The sequence below is a fragment of the Quercus suber genome, unplaced genomic scaffold (assembly GCF_002906115.3).
Source record: "Quercus suber isolate HL8 unplaced genomic scaffold, Cork oak 2.0 scaffold_236, whole genome shotgun sequence".
NCBI lineage: Eukaryota > Viridiplantae > Streptophyta > Magnoliopsida > Fagales > Fagaceae > Quercus > Quercus suber.
This window is the reverse complement of record NW_027069693.1, coordinates 740,601-762,810: the sequence shown is the minus strand read 5'-3', so window position 1 is coordinate 762,810 and position 22,210 is coordinate 740,601. Positions and strand designations below refer to the sequence as shown.

Here is a 22,210-nt window from a genome sequence, read left to right as displayed (position 1 = left end):
CCAAACATCAGAATGAATAAAGTCAAAGATATCAGTGGATATTGATTCACTAGTATTGAAAGGCAAAGCTGGTTGTTTTCCTAACTGACATGAAACACAATCAAAATTTTCTGTAGACACTGAACCTAACAAACCTCTAGAGGCCAATTGTTGTACCCGAGAGGAAGATGCATGACCAAGTCGAGCATGCCAAAGTGTAAGGGAAGGAGTGGAAGAAACTGCAGCAGCTGCAGCAACAGAAACAGGAGCAACAAGTGGAAGACGAAGGTTGTCCACGGGAAACATACGCCTAACTCTAAGACCGGTCCCAAGCTCCTGTCCCGTCCTAGGATCCTGCACAATGCACCCAGAATAATCAAAGGTAATGCGATAACCCAACTCAGCTAATTGTCCCACAGAAAATAAATTATAAGAAAGGTCAGGAACATTAAAGACTCCAGGAACCGAGAGGTTGGAGGTTGAAACTGAACCTATATTATGACCAGACATTGTGGAATCATTTGCTGTGCGAATATTAAGAGGGTGCGGTGCAGGTTTAAGATCAGAAAATAAGGACGAGTGAGGTGTCATGTGATTGCAATAAGCAGAATCCATAAGCCAAGAGGTAGGAGACATACCAGATAAAGCTGAGAGAGAAGAGGAATAAGATGCATTACCAACCATATGAATGACATTGGCGATGATATTTATAAGGTCATCTCTGAAAATGGAGAAAGTGGATCCAGAAGACTTAGACTGTGCAAAGATAGGAGCCATTGGTTGGACACTCTCAATGTTAGCAACAATAACAGCAGAAATTGAAACAGTTGATTTGTTGCGATAATAGCAAGTCTCAATATTGTGGCCAAAACGTTTGCAAAATTTGCAAAAACGTTTGATTGGTTGGCAGCAATGATTGTTGCAATAAGAAGAAGACCTGCCCTTATTCTTCATTTAGAAGCAAAATATGCAAAAATGGACTGCAAAAATGAAATCTACGCGAAAAAACTGGGTAAGGAGAACCTGGACTGCAAAAAGTCAACTATGGCCCAAAGTCAACGGTCAAATCTGGTCAAAGTCAACCTTTTAGCAACGGTCAACAGATGACGTCAGCAGGCTGACTGGTGATGACGTCAGCAGATGATGTGTCGCTGATGTAAGCAGGTGACGTCAGCTAGGGCTGACGTGGCGGTGATGACGTCAGAGATGACGTCAGCATGTGTCCCAGTGGCGCGTGAGGCGCGTGGGTCAGCTTCGCCGAAGATCTTAGCGGCACGTGAGCCAGCCAATGAAGGTGATTCTTTGCCGAAGATGCAGATCAGGGAAGGACGATTCTAATGGTGTCGACGGAAACAAGATTGGAGCAGCCCTGGTGGCGTGTGGATGTATTGGCCGAAACGTTGACCGGCGCGTGTATGGTCAGATATGGATGTTTCTGGCGGCGATGTGTAGATCAAGTGAATAGCTACACGGTGATATGTCTTATGTCCTAATCAGAGGTTGGATGTGACAGATCCGATGATGGCAGTGGTTTTGGCAGTGGAGGAGCAGCTTCTGGTGGTGGAGATTCAACCCTGAGGACCTCTGACAGCGGGGAGCAGTCAAGAGAGGGCACTGAAAGGGTTTACTGACCACAGAAGTTAAGGCAGCGGAAAATACTGACAAAACAAGACTTTAAGACACAAGAAAATTAGAGCAGTGGCTCTGATACCAAGTTAGAAATACTGAATGTAATTGTATTGTATTTCCTGATGAAAGAATGTACATAGGTGCCTTTATATAGGAGTCATATGTGTGCAGTACAAGTAAATATGTGTGCTATACAAGTAACCTAACTGGGCCTAAAGTCCACAATATATTATACACGTTAACAAAGGGGTTCTTAAACACATAAATATCTACAAAATAAGTACATGCATGTCAATGTTTAGTGAATTCACTTGAAATGGACTTTGAGACTAATGCCAGTGTATAGATTGCATTGTTATTTAAAATTTCAAATTAAGTGGGACTGGATACTTTTTTTAAAATTTAATATTTAATCTAAACCACGAAATGCACCCATTTCAAATGGTTTTGTATCTTACTAATTAACATCTCTTGTATAGTCAGTTACATATTTTGGTTCTTGTTTTGAATTTGAAAGCTATTTTAGACATTTACAACTCACACTATCATCTAATAAGTAATAACTATAGTTCTACCCCTACATCACCAATCATAGAAATACAAAGAGAAGAATGACCCCAACAACCGTTATGATTTTAATCAACAATATTGTAAACTAATGCATCAAACATAAACTGTCAATATGACTGGTTGGTAATAGCAAAAGAAGAAAACCTAAAAACTAAAAAAATTCCTAGCTTTGGTCGACGTATGCTACATTGAATTGACGTAGCAAACTTAATAGGATAACTTGAAACTTTTATAAAGGATCTTATATGTAATATAAATATCTTGGGAGGAAAGAATAGTTCCCAACAGATTACTTGTTGACTTAAAAGTAAAAAAGCACTCCAATTCACAAAGATGGCAATACCACCCAAACACCCAAGGCAAGTGCTAAAAATAACTTAACTAAATTTAAGGCAATCTTATTTTTCATGAGGATGAGATGCAAAATGCACTTAGTGTTCTTCATTCTATGTATGTTGGCATAGAATGAAGAATAGTAAACTCAAATAAACCACATATAGAATAATTACTGAAAATTTAGAATATCAATCATTTGGCACTTTGTCAAATCCAATTAGTCATCATTTATTCATAATAGAATAATACAGATTTTCAGTACAAATATATGCAATTTATGACAATTAAAAGGGACAATCAAACCGGGGGCCATCTTCAAAATCAAAGGTGTTGGCAATATGTGCTACAAAAATCAACGTTTTTAAGTAAAAACCAACCTAAGAAATCAAGTAGTAGATATAGTGGAGAGAGCGACTTTACCACCAAATCTTATTTGTGTGTTTGAATCATTAAATTTACATACAAAAGGAATCTCCTTCACTGTCAAATCATTTTGGGATTAAAACTTTTCTGTGTTGTCCTTGTTGGGCTGGGCTTGAGAGTTTGAATGAGTTAATTTTATTTATTTATTTATTTATTTATTTTTGAGAATAATACACTACAGATAGGACAACGCGATTGATTGATAAAATTTTAACTTATACATTTTTTTTTTAGGTTTAAAAATTTATTAAAATCTATAAAATTTATTTTTTTGTAAAAATATGAAGTTTTACTTTAGCTGTTGATGATGGTAATAGTCATGGTGCAACCTTTCTCATTTTAGTTTTTTTATTTTATTTTATTTTATAGAAATTTCTTATTTTAGTTTATAATAATAATAATAATAACTCGACCAAATAATTTCATATAAAATTAGTTTTATGGAGGATGAATTTTGAAGATTTAGATAGATTGATACTATTTGTATGGAAGAACATGAAATTAAAATTAATAATAACAAGGGCGAATTCATTGCTAATTTTCAATTACATCATAGTTAATTGACTATCAACCTAGTTAGCTTGTTAGCTCAACCCATTAACCTGAAATATATTGTGTATGGTGAGGGCCGATGGGCCAAATTTGAGAGATAAAAAAGTAATACTTTAAGATTGCAAACATAATCACGACTCATGGAAATACTTAAAGTGATTATAGTAAATTATGCTTACTACACAATTTGCTAATTTTGATTTTTTTAAAAATAAAAAATAAATATTGGACATTTTGTTTATTAAAAGATGAAAAAAGAAAAAAAAAAATGTAAACCTTGAAAAAAAATAACATTGAATGTAAATAAGTTATATAAAGCCTGTTTAATAGCAATGTTTAAATAATGGTGTTCAAAACAATGTGATACTATGGTTTAAAAAGTGTTTCGTTGTTAGAACACTTGTTTAAGTATAAATAATGTAAAAAATGGGGACTGCCAACATCGAGCCAGGTTGAACATTTTATTCGGGTAGCCTTTACATGAACACCTCCAGTTAATACAGATAAATTGCGGACTGTCAACATCAACTACAGCAATTGACATTACTCATTTTTAAATTTTAATAACAGAATAAACAAATCAACTAGGAACAATAGAAGACAACCATCACAGTACAAGAATTACTTGTCCATGTCACAAGTCACAATTGCTTGGATATAAATATCAAATATCACTAAAACAAAAACAATTCAAGCTCTCTACATATCGATAAATATTAACTGGCATACACCATAATTCACTAATATTAACAAGGATGATTACAATATAACAAACTCAGCTCCTGTGAGTAGTTTTTCCTTTAGCCTCTTGGCAGCTTCTCTGGCGCCTAGAGTCTTCAAACTAATTACTTAGCCATGAACCTAGTTTTTTGGAATAAAACTACTAAGCTCTGAACATTTACAAATAAATATATATTTTACTCATCCATATGCATCATACATATAAATTATTCAATAACATAATTGAACATTTTAAACTGTTGATGAATGTTAACTCTTATGACCCATTGAGAATGTAATGAAACCATCTGAACCAACACTATGGATTATAATATAACTATGTAAGTAGAGGCACATATATAGATGACATCAAATTTTTTTTTTTTTTTTGGTGGTAAATTTCACTAAGACCCTGTAAACTTTTATATTGTTGAAATAAGACCTTGTCAACCTATTTTTCCCCCACCAATTTGGTATTATACCAATAGACCCTTCTATCAGTGTTCCATCTAATTGCTAATGGAGAGATCACATGGCTTACAATAAAAAATGAAAAAAATCGAGCATCTTGCAAGGTAGTCTAAGGCAAAAGATGACCTTAAGGCACCACAGTCTTGCATCACCCAAGGCGTGAAGCGACAAAAAGGCGCTAGCCAAAGTAAAGCGAGGCACCAAATTCAAAATATATTTATTATACATATAGAACTTAAATCATATGTACCTATCGTATTGAAATATTAAAAATGAAATGTTTTTAAATGCGTTGCATGAATATATTAGGTCTACCAAATGATTTCAGAATAGGATTAACTTGGTTTAGGATCTATTAATTATTTTAACAATAGGTTCTATAACATTCTTTTTTAAATTAATAGTCTAATAATAGGTTTTACAACAAACTTCTATAAAAATAAAATAATAATAAATAAATGCTAAGGTTCTTGCCTTAGTACCGTTTTTATGACTTAAGGTGGTCACCTTGCTCTCCTAGACTCTAAAGTTGAGTGCCTCACTAAGGGCGCTCGCCTTTAACTACAATGGCATCTTGTCATTGGTACCCTTCCTTACCCCCCTCCCCCCTTTCTCTCTCTCTCTCTCTCTCTCTCTCTCTCTCTCTCATGAAAAGTTTTGGAGAATTTGATTCAAGGGAAAAAAAAAAAAAAATCAGCAGAATATAAAAGTAGGAGAATTTGTTTGTGTGAAACAGAAGAAACATAGGGAAGATAGGAACGGAAAAGCCAAGGGTCCGTTTGGTAGGAAATTTCTAGTATTGTTATTCAGTTTTCAAAGTTGTAGAAATACGTGTTTAAATGTTATAGAAAACGTGTTAAAAATGTTATTATTGTTTAAATATTGAAAACTGTTATTTAAACGCCGGTACTAAACAACCCTTACAACTTTTAGAGCATGCCAAACTAAAATGGCTTGATATGAGTGACATGGGAAAGACAGTTTCAATCGAAAAAGGCAATGGTAAGATCATATCCAAAGATGGTAAAAGACTAACATGGGTTGGGCCTTTACAAAAATGGACAGGGATTCCATTTTACTTAACAGGAAAAGATTTTTATTTTATTTTTGGAATACTTCTAGCTAAAAAAGAAAAAGTTACTCTAAATAGTCCCTACCCTAGTTGGAAAAACAGTTCGGAACCAATTCTTTTCGGCGGTCTAAATTTGCCATAGATGAGTTTTGCTTCATAGAACGATAAATCTACCTTAACAGACCTAAAATCATTACTTGTACGTATTACTTAATAACTGTTAGGTTTTAGATCCCTATAAACTAGATTATTTAATCTAATTAATTAACCAAGTTGATTATTAAGTTTATTATTCAGATCTAATTTAAAATAATAAAATTATATCATGTAAAATAGTGGAAAAGTAAATAAGACTACGATATAATAACCCAGGAAAACCAAACCGGTAAAAAACCTGGGAATGATTTAATCTAGCTATCTTCAAGGTAAAAAACAAATCTACTATAGAGAATTGAAATTTACAATAAGACTGAGATCACTAACATCCTATTACTACCACATGTACAACTTACTAACACGACCATGTGCAAACTTCAAATCCATGGACTTTTTCTTTATTAGGCCTTTGCAATACAAGCACCCACACTTGTGATAAAAAACACAAACTCTCTTGTTTGTGACTCCAATACCACCCTTGAAGGTTTAGATTATCAGCATCTTTGATGACTAGAGAAGGCAACAACTTTTATAACACCGCATCTTGAGATTCTTCAAGGAATAATACCGGTAGAAGACATGAAAGAGTTTTTTGGGTACAAAACCCTAGATACAAAAATAGGCACACTCTTCTCTCACTGAAAGCCTCATAAAAATGTGCTTAGGGTTTCCTTTATATACTAGGAGAAATAGATCTGAAACCCTAATCCTTTTTGGGCTTGAATTGCTGTTGAGTCGAACTTAAAATTCTGCAGACCCATATTTCGATCAATCGAGCCTATTTTTCGATCGGTCGAACCAGGCAAATTTTGAAATCTTCTTTCTGCAACTTACTTGCTCTTGAATCTTGACTTGAATCACCTTGAGTATTGTCTAATAATACTTATAGACTCTAAGATCTATATCTAAACAAATTTATATTTATGATTTGCCAATTGTTCTAAACTTTTAGAACCTAACAATAACTAATTGTCTTCTTAAAAAAAAATTGGTTTTACCAAGATAAAAAAGTTTATGGAAATGTATTTGGGGCAAAAATAAATATTCCTCATCAAGCTAAGGGTCCCACGAACAATGTGGATGTAAGAAATGATGGTGTACTCTGGTGATGCCTTGTATTGGCACTTTCTTAGAAAATGAATGCACTTCCAAAGTGGTAAGGAAACCTATACTGGCCATCAAATGTGCCTAACCATTTCCTTGGGTCATGAAAATTTTTATTAGACCGAATAACTGCGTAACACCATATGTCTTTAAGGCACCAATCTACAATTGCCACAAATATTAATCTCCACAAAAATCTCGAGTAACAGTAAAGTGTAATTCTCGAGTAACAACAAAGTGTAATTCGAAATCAATTACATTTTGCATTTTGGTAAAGCGAATTGCCACACTTAATCAACTCAAAATCAATCAAATTTTATAATCAAAAGGGAAAATCGATCGAGTATTACTGATATATGAACAAGAAGATAGCTCCTCACCATTACAATAACCCTTCAGCGTAATTAAACTTTACATGCAAACAATGGGGAAAAAGCCCTAGGAATTTATTATAATGAAAATACAGCTTCAAAATAATAATAATAATAATAATAATAATGATGATGATGATGATGAAAATACAGGCCTTATCCCTTGTGTTTTATTTTTATTTTCGAAAATACCAGGCTAAAATAAATATATTCTCCTGGAACAAAGAATATTCTTTCTAATATTATCAAGAAACAAAACAGAAACAAAAAAAATCCACGTAAATTACAAAGAATATTCTTTCTAATATTACGTTTTTCCACGTCCGTCCAAAGGTTTACTTAGACTTAGAGCCACCGGGATTGGTAGTATCCCCTTGACCACCTTGACCACCTTGAACAACAACGCCGCTGCTGCCGCCGCCACCACCACCGTCATCACCACGGTCTACGTTTACATTACGTACCCTAAACCGCTCAAGCCTCAAATCCGATTCTCCTCCTCTATTAGATGGTGTTCTTGGCGAGCCAACGCTCAAACTCCTTTGCAAGGTTGGAGTTGATCTCCTTCTATTCACTTGAAGATGAGGTATTTGTACTTGAGGCACACCACCACCACATTTCTTAGACAACTCTACAAATTCATCATGAAGTTTCGGAAAGCTTTTCTTGCATAATTCCTTTCTTCGAACATAGAGCTCCCTAGAGAATTTTAACAATGACAACAACCTTGGATCGACTGGTTTCTCTGGCTTCGGTTCAAATCCGTAGTAGTTATTAGCACCCATATACATATTGTCACCATAATAATCATATTGTTGCCGATACAAACCACTTTCAAATATTGACATATCATCAATTGTGCCGAAAGTTGGTTGATTCCAAGAGCTTGATGGCATGTTGTTTGTAGGATAATTGGTCATTCTCTCATCCGATGGATACCAAATTGGGTATGTTCCTTGTTCATAAGGTTGCCCCCATGGTGCGTGGTTCTCCATGAACACTGCTTTTTTGGTTTAAAAAACAAAATTGAGAGGAATAAAGAAAAACCAAGATTGAGACTTTATTTTTTTGGAGAAGAAAGTTGAGACTTGAGAGAACTAAAGAATGAGATTGGACTTAGGTGAAAGTATAGCAAAGAGCTCAATAGGTTTGATTTTGATATGTGGCTTTGGTTTCTTTGGTCTGATGAAAAAGTTGATAACTTGGGGTATTTATAAGGGTGAGATGTTGGAAAAACTTGATGGTTTATTCAAAATCAAACTTGATATTAGATTAAGCTAAGCCATTACTTGGTCATTACTCCAAGCTACGTGTTTTTGACTAAAAAATAGCAATTTCAAGGATAATATTGGCTAGAGTGACTTCTTCTTATGACAGCCCAGTTGAGGCCTCATTAAATCGAGGGTTTCATGATATTTGCGATAATAGGACTGGCTTGTCACGCCGTATTTTAATAAATCCGTCATGACTCATGATAGCATTCTTGGAGACATGGATCACTTGCAAAGTGTTTGGAAATTTTCTTAAGGGAAATTGTGTTGGCCATTTCGTTTTCGTGTACAATATTAGGCCCACGTTTTAACGATTATGAAGAAGTTTCTTAGAACAAAATTTGGACTAATCCCTTTCTATGATCAAATTCCGTGTTCCTAATAATAACTATGATTCCTAACTTTAAAGTCCAACCCAGGGACCCATATATATCAATGGTAAAAAAACGAGTCCAGTAAGTTGGAGTAAAAACTTAAAAGTTCAAACTAAATTTATTCATTACTTTTACTTCTTTTTTGCTGTCAATTTGATCTATCTTTTTCTCAAACGAGTCCAGTAGTCTAGGTTATATTCATTATTCAACACGGTCCTTCTATTAACATCGGCTAATAATAATTTGTTAATACTAATTAATAGTGATGTGACAAGCATAATTAATTAAAAAAAAAAAACGTTTTTATGAAAAAGTACAAGGCGCCTACTTGTTATCAAATTCAGTAATATAAGATTAAATATAAATCCTAGTTTTTATTTATATTAAAAAAAAAAAAACCTAGTTTTTTCGCAAAGCAAAGATTTAAATAAAATTGTGGGGCCAGAAAATTAGGCAGCCTTGGCTTACCTTAAACCAGGCCCAGAGGCCCATGCCGAGGATGCATGTAGAGTCCGAGGATAAAAGTACGGCGTCCGGCCCCCAAGGAACATATCCGAGGACGACCCCGTCCTCGGACATCCGAAACCTTAGAAGCACACGAGTACCACTCCACCAAAGAAGGGTTTTCTTGAATATCCGAGGAGGAAAGGGCAAGCGCTACGCGTCGGCGACGGGAGTACGGTGAAGAAGCAAGTCTAAGGCGAGCTGTTACCTCCACATTAAGTGCCCTCAACTAACGTCCTGGCCGCATTAATGAGGATAGGATTCCTGAACAGTGCTGTCTTGGGTGCTGCAACCCACAGGAGGAATGGGAATGCGGCTGATGGGACAGGCTCTCAAGTGGTGGCCTGGCTGATCAACGAATGTAGGGTTAGGATCAGTTGAGAGAGGTGTATATAATGTAAGGAATCTTTCTTGAGAAGGGGAGGGGAAAATCTGAATTAAGAAGGACTGTAGCAACTTATATTCTCTGAATTCTTGTAATCAATCTTCAAAGAAATAATAAGAACTCCAGGCTCCGGAAGGCAAGTCCGAGGAGCATTATTGTGCATCCTAATTCATGTTTAGGTTGTTAAACCTACAGGCAACCATGCATGGCAGTTGCATTCTTTACTAGGGCCTAGTTCTTGAGCCCACTCTCTATAAATTCATTGTAGGGCAAGCTGGGCTTGGGTCCACTCTCTCAACCCGTAGAAGTGCTCAAACCCGGTCTCTACAATTGGCGCCGTCTGTAGGGAGAACTCGTGCATCAGTAAGGACAACAGCCAGGCATGGTAGGGTCAGACCCTCATCAAGTGAGTTCCCATCGGCACGAACTAGCTAGATCCCAACGTCCGAATGACTATGGCAACACTGGGCATGGCCAGAACGAGGAGAACGGATGATTCCGAGAAGGAAGTGTGCATACCTCACAAACTAGCGAAAGCCACATGCATAGAAGCGGCCGCGTGCCCCAGAGGGGCGATAATGGCTCAGCCACGTGATCGCGAGAGGATAAGAGTCACGCCTCCTAGAGACAGGACGATAAGGTGGCCATGCAGCGAGAGATAGATGATCTGAAGAGAAAGTTGGCCATGCACAGCGAAGGCGATCCGAGCCCAGCCTTGACCTACCCTTTGACGACGAAAATGATGACGACTACAGGCAAAGGTCGACAACACCCCCGAGCGAAACTTTCTTCCACGGGGATGAGCGTTACCAGAGGAGTAGGCGTGGCAGCCCAACCCCTAGGGGATTAGGAAGTGACGCCATGAGCAAGGCACTGGATCGGCTCTCCAGATCGCCCTTTACGCGTCACATAGAAGAGGCGGTGCTCCCTCGGAGGTTCCAGCAGCTAACCTTCACTGTTTACAATGGCAAAACGGACCCCGTGGAGCACGTGAGCCAGTTCAACCAGAGGATGGCCGTTCACTCTAAGAACGAGGCGCTGATGTGCAAAGTCTTCCCATCCAGCTTGGGACCTGTGGCAATGAGGTGGTTCAACGGCTTAAGGACGAATTCCGTAGACTCGTACAGACAGTTGACCCAAGCCTTTGGTTCCCGTTTTGTCACGAACAGCAGACCTCCTCGGCCCATGAGCGCGTTGCTGTCCCTGACCATGCGCGACGACGAGACCCTCAAGGCTTACTCGGCCAAGTATTGGGAGATTTACAACGAGCTGGATGGCAAGTACGACGATGTCGCCATCAACACATTCAAGAACAGGCTCCCGATAGGGCACGGCCTGAGGAAGTCCTTAACTGGTAAGCCCGTCACCAGCATGTGGCAGTTAATGGATCGGATCGACAAATACAAACGGGTGAAGGAGGACTTGCTACAAGGCAAGGGGAAGGAGAAAGCTATCCCTTAGGAGAGGAGGGATTCCAGGTCGGACTGATATAACAATGCCCGTCCGAGGAGAGATTTCATGGGGCAATCTGGGGCGACAAACGCCCAGGCTGTCGGTGTTGTGTTTCGAGAACTGGTGCACAGTGTGCTGGAAAAGATCAAGAACGAACCGTACTTCAAGTGGCCGAATAAGATGTCGGGGGATCCTGAGAAGCATAATCAGGACCGCTACTGCCAATATCACCAGGACCACGGGCACTCTACGGAGGACTGCAGGAATCTCTGGAACTATCTGGACCAGTTAGTCCGTGAGGGGAAGCTGAAGCACCTCTTGCACCATTCCAGCAGCTAGCAGGGCCAGACTTACCAAGAGCCACGGAAGGACACTGCCATGAGGCAGCCCGCTAGAACGATTAATGTGATCTTGGCTGCGCTAGGAAGAATAGGCATGCGCCCTTCGCGAGTGCTGTCTGTGACCCAGGTGGCCGCCGAGGAGCCCCAGTCCGAGCCGAATAGGGCCAGAAGAAGTTGTCACCCGACCTTGACTTTTTTTGAGGAGGACAAGGACGGGACCACCCAACCCCATGATGACGTCTTGGTGATCACCCTCAGGATTGGGGACTATGAAGTCAAAAGGGTGATGGTGGATGGTGGCAACGCAACGGAGGTCATGTACCCCGACCTCTATAAGGGGCTGGGGCTAAAGCCTGAGGACTTATTGCCCTATAGCTCCCCCTTGATGAGCTTTGACGGGAAGCTAGTCATCCCGAAGGGCGTGATCAGGCTGCCCATCCAGACCGGCCCGGAAGTAGTAGAAGTGGACTTTATAGTGGTGAACACTTACTCCCCCTACACTGCCATTGTGGGAAGGCCTTGGCTCCACACCTTGGGAGGCGTTGCCTCTTCCTTGCACCAGAAGGTGAAATTCCCGTCTGGAGGCCGAATCCTTGAGATCCGAGGGTGCCAGTCAACGGCAAGGCGGTGTATGGTCGCAGCCACCTCACGTCCGCAAGATACGGAGCCCTCGGCCACCGTGGCCGAAAACTTATAGCAGTTAACCACCTCGGTGGCACTAGCTGACACGGCCGCCAAGGAAGCAGGGCTTGAAGGCCTAGAAAAAGTGGTCATCGACAACGACCAAGAGAGGTTCTTTCAGGTCGGAACCCAACTGCCTCCCCGAGAGAATGAGGAGTTGCTTGAGTTCCTTAGGAGGAACCTTGACTTGTTCGTATGGGATCCCTGCGATGCCCCAAGGATTGACCCATCCTTCATTTATCACCACCTTAACGTCAACCCTTCGGTGATCCCCAAGAAGTAGCCACCCCGACGCCCGTCAAAGGAGCACGCCGTGGCAATTAAGGAAGAGGTCAATAAGCTTAAGCACGCGGGGGCTATTAAAGAGGTATTCTACCTAGAGTGGTTAGCCAACACTGTGGTGGTCAAGAAGAAAAATGGGAGATGGAGGGTTTGCGTGGACTTCACAGACCTTAATAAAGTATGCCCAAAGGACCCCTTCCCAATGCCACGAATAGACCAGTTGGTGGATGCGACCGCAGGCCATCCTTGGATGAGCTTCCTAGACGCCTTTCAGGGCTATGATCAGATCCCTTTAGCCTTGGAGGATCAGGAGAAGACGGCCTTCGTGACACCCATCGGGAACTACCACTACAAGGTGATGCCATTCGGCCTGAAGAACGTTGGATCTACTTATCAGAGGATGATGACAAGAATGTTCAAGCCACTGTTGGGCAAAAAGATTGAGATCTATGTTGACGATATGGTGGTGAAGAGAAAATTGGTGTCCGGGCATCTGGGGGACCTTGGCTGTATATTCGACGTCCTTAGAAAGCACAGGCTGCGACTAAATGCTTCCAAGTGCTCGTTTGGCGTGGGATCTGGCAAGTTCCTAGGCTACATCATCACCCACCGGGGGATTGAGGTTGACCTCGACCAAATTAGAGCTACACAAAACCTAAATCCTCCGTGAAACCCCAAAGAGATCCAGAAGCTTGCTGGAATGATCGTGGCTTTGAATCGATTCATTTCCAGGTCGGCCGACCGATGTAGACCGTTCTGTCTCCTGATCAATAAGTGGAAGGGATTTGAGTGGTCCGAAGAATGTGCCATGGCCTTCCAACAACTCAAAGATTACCTGGCCCGGCCACCCATCATGTCTAACCCGTAGGCCGACGAGGTCCTATACGCATACATTGCTGTGGCGCACCACGCTGTGAGCTTGGTGCTGATACGAGATGACAGTGGCGTCTAAAAACCGGTCTACTACGTTAGCAAGTCATTGCACGAAGCCGAGGTCAAGTACTTACCCTTGGAGAAAGCCATACTCGCCGTGGTCCACGCCACGCGAAAGCTGCCCCATTACTTCTAGGCTCACATGGTGGTCGTTTTAACCCAACTACCCTTGAAGTCCGTACTTCAGGCCGCCGACTACACGGGAAGAATTGCAAAGTGGAATACTATCCTGGGGGCCTTCGACGTTAAATACATGCCTCAGACTGCCATAAAGGGCCAGGTTCTGGCAGACTTGACGGCGGAGTTCACTGAGCCTACTATAGAAGTGGAGAGCGAGGGAAGGATCACTGATGAGAAGCCAGTTGGAGCGGTCTTTGTCCCGAGGTCACCATGCTGGAAAGTGTATGTTGATGGCGCGGCAAACCAAAGAGGGTCAGGAGTAGGACTAGTCTTAGTATCCCCTGAAGATCATGTCATAGAGAAGTCCCTGAGGCTCGGATTCTCGGCCACAAACAACGAGGCCGAGTACGAGGCATTATTGCAAGGAATGGTCATGGTACAGAAGATGGGAGGAAAGTTGGTGGAGATGTTCTCAGACTCGAGACTGGTGGTAGGACAGGTAAAGGGAGAGATGAAGGCCCGAGATTCGAGAATGCAAGAGTACCTGAGCCAGGTCAAGCGCTTGCAATTGGACTTCGACCCTTTCAGTTTGTCTCATATTCCCAAGAGTGGGAACAACCATGCCGATTCATTAGCCACACTCGCAACTTCCTCGGCAGACGGTCTACCTCGGATCGTACTTGTGGAGCATCTGGAGAGGGCGAGTGAGGTGGCAAAGGAAACGATCCCCATCCTTCAGGTCGGGGCGGGTCCTAGTTGGATGGACCCCATTGTGAGATTCCTCAAAGATGATATCCTGCCCAAAGATAAGTCAGAAGCTGAGAAAGTACGAAGAAAGGCTCCTCGGTTCTGGTTATCCGAGGATCACGAACTATACAGGCGCTCCTACTCTGGGCCATACCTACTGTGCGTCCACCCCGCAGCAGCAGAACTACTGCTTGAAGAGCTGCATGAGGGAATCTGCGGGAGCCACACAAGGGGGAGATCCTTGTCTCACTGAGCCGTCACACAAGGATATTAGTGGCCGGGGATGCAGCAAAAGGCCCAGGAGTATGTCAAGAAGTGTGACCAGTGCCAAAGGTTCGCCCCAAATATCCATCAGCCAGGAAGGGTCCTTAATCCTTTGTCCAGTCCATGGCCGCTCGCCCAATGGGGCTTGGACATTGTAGGACCTTTCCCCAAAGCGCCAGGGAATAAGAAGTATTTGATGGTGGTCACGGACTACTTCACCAAGTGGGTCAAGGCCGAGCCACTGGCCAACATCAGGGACGTAGATGTAAAGAAATTCCTTTGGAGGAACATTGTCACGCGATTCGGGGTCCCTCATACCCTCATCTCGGATAATGGGCTACAATTCGATAGCAAGACCTTCAGGAGGTACTGTTGTGAACTTGGGATCACAAATAGAAACTCAACGCCCGCCTACCCTCAGGGAAACGGACAGGCCGAGGTCGTCAGCAAGGTCATCGTTAGTGGGCTTAAGAAGAGACTAGACGACCCAAGGGGAGATGGGTAGAAGAGCTGCCCCACGTTCTCTGGACGTACCGAACTACGCCCCGGCGATCAATGGGGGAAACACCTTTTGCCATGACTTATGGTGCCGAGGCGGTGATCCCCCTGGAAACAAACTTCCCGACGCTAAGGACGAGCTCTTTCACTCCAGGCAGCAATGATAAATAGCTGGAGAGGAGCCTGGACCTAGTAGACGAATGAAGGGAACGAGCGATGATCCAGCTAGCACAACTGGGAGGGGCCCTACTGAATTACCTCAGTAGCGGGGATAGGTGCATACTATTTAGAAGATTTAGACGAAAAACCTATACCTCATCCGTGGAATGTAAATAACCTAAAAAGGTATTATTATTATTAATAAAGAAGTCTTTTTGGATTCAAATTCTTAGCCTATCATGATTATGTATCTCGCATTTTGACGGCCAGACTAAGTGTTAGACAGAACCAAGGCCTTGCATGGTCCTCGGACTCAAGCCTATGGGGAAACTAACTACTTCAGAAAATCTCCTAAATGTTAGACAGAACCAAGGCCTTACGTGGTCCTCGGACTCAAGCCTATAGGGAAACTAACTACTTCAGAAATCTCCTAAGTGTTAGACAGAACCAAGGCCTTGCATAGTCCTTGGACTCAAGCTTATGGGGAAACTAATTACTTCAGAAATCTCCTAAGTGTTAGACAGAACCAAGGCCTTGCATGGTCCTCGGACTCAAGCCTATGGGAAAACTAACTACTTCAGAAATCTCCTAAGTGTTAGACAGAACCAAGGCCTTGCATGGTCCTCGGACTCAAGCCTATGGGGAAACTAACTACTTCAGAAATATCCTAAGTGTTAGACGGAACCAAGGCTTTGCATGGTCCTTGGACTCAAGCCTATGGGGAAACTAACTACTTCAAAAATATCCTAAGTGTTAGACAGAACCAAGGCCTTGCATGGTCCTTGGACTCAAGTCTATAGGGAAACTAACTACTTTAAAAATATCCTGAGTGTTAGACAGAACCAAGGCCTTGCATGGTCCTCGGACTCAAGCCTGTGGGGAAACTAACTACTTCAGAAATCTCCTAAGTGTTAGACAGAACCAAGGCCTTGCATGGTCCTCGGACTTAAGCCTATGGGGAAACTAACTACTTCAGAAATCTCCTAAGTGTTAGACAGAACCAAGGCCTTGCATGGTCCTCGGACTCAAGCCTATGGAGAAACTAACTACTTCAGAAATATCCTAAGTGTTAGACAGAACCAAGGCCTTGCATGGTCCTCGGACTCAAGCCTATGGGGGAACTAACTACTTCATAAATCTCCTAAGTGTTAGACAGAACTAAGGCCTTGTATGGTCCTCGGACTCAAGCCTATGGGGAAACTAACCACTGCAAAAAAGAAGGGGGTCCTAAGAGTCAGATATAACCAAGGCCTTGCATGGGGCTCGGACCAAAGCCCACGAAAGAACAACTACCCTGCGAGGGACCTCTGTTAGGAAGGACCAAAACACTGCCTAGCCCTTGAGACATAAAGGGACTGCCCGAGCATACATTCCCTCCCATTATCATTGTTACTGACGTGATTGGCGAAGATACAATTCAGGTTAGAATTATGCAAGTAAAAAGAAAAGAAAGGAAACGAGTAGCATGCAAGCAAATAAACAGCCAGAATAGATAAAAAGGGAAATTAAACTCGCATTACAATAATAAGTCCATAGAAATTTCATGGCAAGAGCCACGTTACATTAAAAAAAAAAGAAAAAAAAAGAAAAGAGGAAAAGATAAAACAAATGGCAAAGGCAGATTAAACCAAGACGCTAAGGGATCTATTCCTTCTGCTCAATCTCACCCTCGGTAGATGGCTGGATAGAGGCAACCTCAAGGTCCTCTGAGCTCTGGCCTAAAGGGATAGCCTGCAGAGGTACGGCAAGTATGGCTGCTTCCTCGGTGGCGGAGATCTAGGCATCGGAAGGGACGTTCGTAGCCTCCTCGCTCGGGTCTTCCCTTGATTCGGCAGCCGAAGCCCCCTCACCCGGGGTAGCCCCTACCTCTTCAACAACCTCCCCAACGTTGAGATGGCAAGGGGGTAGTATACGCTCTCCGCCTTCCACAGGTCGGACGAAGCCTCCACCCCGGCTTGTTTGAGGGCCTCAGCCCAGACCTGAGAGTAATAGCGCCTACATACTCCAGGAACTTGAGCTTTGCAAGCAGCCTCTATCTCGGCCACCCCCTCAGCGTAAGCTGCAGCCTCGACTTCCTCCTTGGCAGCCAGGGCCTCCTCCCTGCCAAAATCCGCCTCGGCCTTAGCCCATAGGGCCTCATCTTTGGCCCACTCTGCCTCCCTCTAGGCCCCCTCGGCAGCAGCCACCTTAGCTTTTAGATCTGCGATCAGCTCCTTCGCGATCCTCAGTTGCTCTTCCGCCTCGCCCAGATGCCTCGTCTGCTCCCTGGCCTAGTTTTGGACACCAGCGAGACCCGACTCCGCGCTGTCTCGAGCCCTGGTCATCGCCTTCAATTCCTCCCTGGCTGTGGCAAGGTTAGCCTCGGAGGTCTTGAGGGTCCAGGAGGCCTGAAAGCGCCTCTTATGCTCTAGGGCCTTCCCCTGGTCATTGGCTGCCTCCTCCAACCTATAGGTAGCCTAGACAGCCTGCTAGAGTAACCAATGCACTATAAGCCCAACCCCAAAAAAGAAAAAAGGGGAAGAGTTGAAATCAGGAAAATCACAAGTATCAGGGTTCTTACCATTCCCAGATAACGCTTGAGGCTGAGGAAGACCTGCTTACTCCTCAAAGAATCTAGCTCAGCCATATCCGCCGAGAGCAGCAGGCATCTCTCCAGCGCGTCAGCCACGTGCGCACCTTCACCCTCATTAAAGTCTCTGAGGGAGGCGTCTTCCCTCAAGGGCTCCCTATAGAGCATTGGGGTGAGGAGCCAGGCTTGAGCCTCAGACGGGGTGGTGACGACCTGCCTATCCTGGCCTTTGCCGCCTATCCTTATCTGCTTGGAATGCCGTAGAGTGTTGTCCTCATCCTGCGAGGACACTGGCTTATCTTCCATAAGCCTTTTGCCCTTGTCCTTCTTCTTCTTGGGGTCAGCGGGCACGGACCTAGAAGGCAGGCTCGTCTGAGGAGGAGGAGGAGGAGGGGGAAGCTTCTGCTGGGCAGAAATCGACCTAGTCTGAACAGACTGAGTCTTGGGAGAAGGAGGGGGAAGCTTTTGCTGGGACTTCCCCAGTTGGCCTTCAATCAGATCCAACAGGCTAGTGGGGGGTTTCCTCTTATAACCCATCATTGGCAGATGAGAGGTTTCTGAAGCTAGAAAGTTCGCTTCGGTCAGACAAGGGTCGCCTAAGTCTTCGGGAGGATCCTCGGACTGATCGACCTGATTGAAAATGTCAAACTCTTCCGCGGCGGGGCCAAAATCGGCTTCTTCCTCTTCCCGTTCTGGATCCTCCTCTGTAGCCTCGGCGAATCTGTGAGAGGAAGAGGGGACGGCCAAGGTGACAACTTCTGGATCAGAGGGCTCCTCGGGGAACAGAAACCCATCCTCAGTCACAGTAATTTTTTGTAGCCGAGGGTCGTTCGCTCGGATCACATGCTTCGGAACCGAGAATGATTTATGAACAGGAGTGTACCCCAAGATTTTGTGGGCGGCTCTAACTTGATGGTTGTCCTCGTTTACAAAAACTGACGCCCTCAGCACTTTATGCAAATCCTCCCTGTTGACCAGGTGGAAGTGGCACTCGAAGGCGTGCGGGTCTGCAGGAAGAAAACACATTCACATTAGTAACCAAACAAGCAATAAAAGAAAAAAAAAAAGAAAAAAAAAACAAGAGAACTTGAACCCCCTCCTATTCCCACTGCTCCACCTGGTATTCCCTCCGTCGTTGGGCAGTGAAGGCCATCGTGCCACTCTCCAGACACGATAAAGAAATCCTTGTTCAGCCCCTTGCTAGACTCAGGGAGGCAATGGATAAGCCGTACCCTGTCATCCCTTGTCTTCAGGTAATACGACTTGCCCTTAAGGAGTGGAAGGTTGTAACACCAGTTCACGTCGTGGTGGGTCAACCTCAGCCTCATCTTCTCGTTCAGGGCGTCCACACAGCCCAGAATCCTGAAGACATTTATTGCGCACTAGCTGGGGGCTAGCTGGAAGTGCGTAAGGTAGCCCCTCATCACCGGCCCCATGGGGATCCTCATACCCCCTTCGAGGAAAGTGATAATGGGAATCACCACTTCGCCCTTCTCTCTTCGAAAGAGCCACTCCCCATCCTCACAATACCTCAGGCCTACATTGCTAGGTATCCCATAGTTGGCGATGAATTTCTCCATCGCCTCCTCAGTGTAGACGTATTTCCTAAATCTAGTCATCCCAAGTGATGCCTAAAGGAACTAAGAAAGAACAAATGAAAGAGAAGAAGGGGTAAAGAGGAAGAGAGCTCAGAGAGGGATAAAGCGACTTATTGGGAAGAGGAGGAGCTCCTCGGACAGGCTTTTTGTACTGGAGATGTAAGTGAAAGTTTGGTTGAACTTAGGATAGACGCGCGAGAATTCTTGATTGCAAATAAGAAAAGGAAAAGCAGTTCGAATGGGTATTTATACCCCAAATCGAAGAACCATGCGGGTTTTCTCGCCCAAAAATGTGAGGCAAATCTCCACCGTTAGATTGGTAACGTCTCGTTGAACGTGGGGAGCACAGAGTCGCCTGAATTTAATGAAGGGCACGTTACGCACTCCGAAACGTCAGCAATGTGCCTTGGGCAGATGAATAGACCCAGTACTGACGGGGGATAAGGCTCGACTGGGCACGAAGCAGGCCCGAGGATGTCAAAATCCTTCTCCCCGCCCGAGGATGCATGCAGCAAGATTTTGAGGGGCTATTGTGGGGCTAGAAAATCAGGCAGCCTCGGCCCACTTTAAACCAGGCCCAAAGGCCCATGCCGAGGATGCATGTAGAGTCCGAGGATAAAAGTACGGTGTCCGGCCCCCAAGGAACATATCCGAGGACGACCTTGTCCTCGGACATCCGAAGCCTTTGAAGCACACGAGCACCACTCCACCAAAGAAGGGTCTTCTTGAATATCCAAGGAGGAAAGGGCAAGCGCCACGCGTCGGCGACGGGAGCACGGTGAAGGAGCAAGTCTAAGGCGAGCTGTCACCTTCACATTAAGTGCCCTCAACTAACGTCCTAGCCGCATTAATGAGGATAGGACTCCTGAACAGTGCTGTCTTGGGTGCTGCAACCCACAGGAGGAATGAGAATGCGGCTGATGGGACAGGCTCTCAAATGGTGGCCTGGCTGATCAACAAATGTAGGGTTATGATCAGTTGAGAGAGGTGTATATAATGTAAGGAATCTCTCTTAAGAAGGGGAGGGGAAAATCTGAATTAAGAAGGACTGTAGCAACTTATATTCTCTGAATCCTTGTAATCAATCTTCAAAGAAATAACAAGAACTCCAGGCTCCGGAAGGCAAGTCCGAAGAGCATTGTTGTGCATCCCAATTCATGTTTAGGTTGTTAAACCCACAGGCAACCATGCATGGCAGTTGCATTTTTTACTAGAGCCTAGTTCTTGAGCCCACTTTTTATAAATTCATTGCAAGGCAAGCTGGGCTTGGGTCCACTCTCTCAACCCGTAGAAGTGCTCAAACCCGGTTCCTACAAAAATATTTTGAAATTTCACCATCAATCACAAAGTCCTCAATTTTATGAGGGAAAAAGTCCATAAAGTTGAGCTTGTTAGGCCAAGTATTTAATATTATTAGTGGAACATGTAGGATTTATTAGGCGTTTTAAGTATCAAGTTATATTTTATAACATGCGGGAAGGAATGAAGGGATGTTTAGGCCCCAATTTGCCAATGAATATGAAAAGGGAAAATGGAAAGTGAGTAAGCGTTCAAACTACATTCATTTGATTACTTCTTTTTTTTGGTTGCTGTAAATTTGATTAATCTTTTTCTCAATTTACTCTTTCAATTCCTTCTCAAAAAAAAAAAAAAAAAAAGAAGAAAAAAAAAGAAAAAAAAAACTCTTACAATTTCTAGGTTATATTCAACACGGTGCTTCTATTGACATTGGCTAATGTTGCTATGTTAATGATGATGTAACAAGCACATGTAATTACAAAACATGTACAATTTTTATGAAAATCTACAAGGTGGTGCTTGTTATCAAATTCAGTAATATAATATTAAATATAAAACCTAGTTTGGACTTCAAAAAAAAAAAGAAAAAAAGAAAAAAAAAAGAAGAAGAAGAAGAACTAAACCTAGTTTTGAAACAAAGCAAGTATTTAAACCATTTGATTTGTAAAATTAAAGTCTAGAAATTTCACAAATAATAAGAGATTCTTCAATTTTATGAGGGGAAAAAGAAATTTCACAATTACCAAAAAAGAAAGAAAAAGAAAAAGAAAAAATGCATGATAAAAAACTTAAAGGATATACCTGAATTTGAGTTTTATAAATAAATATATATATATATATCAAAGGTATATCTTTCGGTAAAAAAAATAGGGTTAGTGACCACTAGCACTTCTTTTTCAAAAAAGAAAAAAGAAAAAAGAAAAAAGAAAAAAAAAGACCTAGCTAGCATCTGGTCCAAGAAAACATCAAATATGACAATATACATAGACAATTATCATAATTGCATAGCAGCATTCTCTAAGGCATTTTGTCTATAAGACAGCGAATAAGCTTGAAGATCCTTAAGCAATGCATTCTTTTATTATAATTTCCAATCCTGAATAGAAACCAGTTGAGCATAAGTTTTACTGAAAGGAAAAAAATTAACCATATCAAGCATTTAGTTATAGCACAACTGCATACGGAAATATATCTATTATGAATTTATGATATTATGATCTTTACCGGTATTAATATCATAATTTTTTTTAGTTCATCAAAAATTTTATGATATCAATACCGGTAAAGGCCTAAAGGGTGGATGATGTATAAAGGCATAAGATAGAAAGTATAATAAGAACGTCATTTCAT

At 42.5% G+C, this 22,210-nt stretch overlaps 2 protein-coding genes across 2 annotated transcripts; one reads left to right on the top strand and one right to left on the bottom strand.

Moving 5' to 3' along the window:
- Positions 1-7,718: 7,718 nt before the first annotated feature.
- Positions 7,719-8,378, bottom strand: LOC136070481 (uncharacterized). The gene has a single exon (XM_065780481.1). It carries the CDS (start codon positions 8,376-8,378, stop codon positions 7,719-7,721), a length of 660 nt encoding a protein of 219 aa, XP_065636553.1.
- A 2,400-nt stretch (positions 8,379-10,778) lies between these two features.
- Positions 10,779-11,378, top strand: LOC136070480 (uncharacterized). The gene has a single exon (XM_065780480.1). It carries the CDS (start codon positions 10,779-10,781, stop codon positions 11,376-11,378), a length of 600 nt encoding a protein of 199 aa, XP_065636552.1.
- Positions 11,379-22,210: the final 10,832 nt, after the last annotated feature.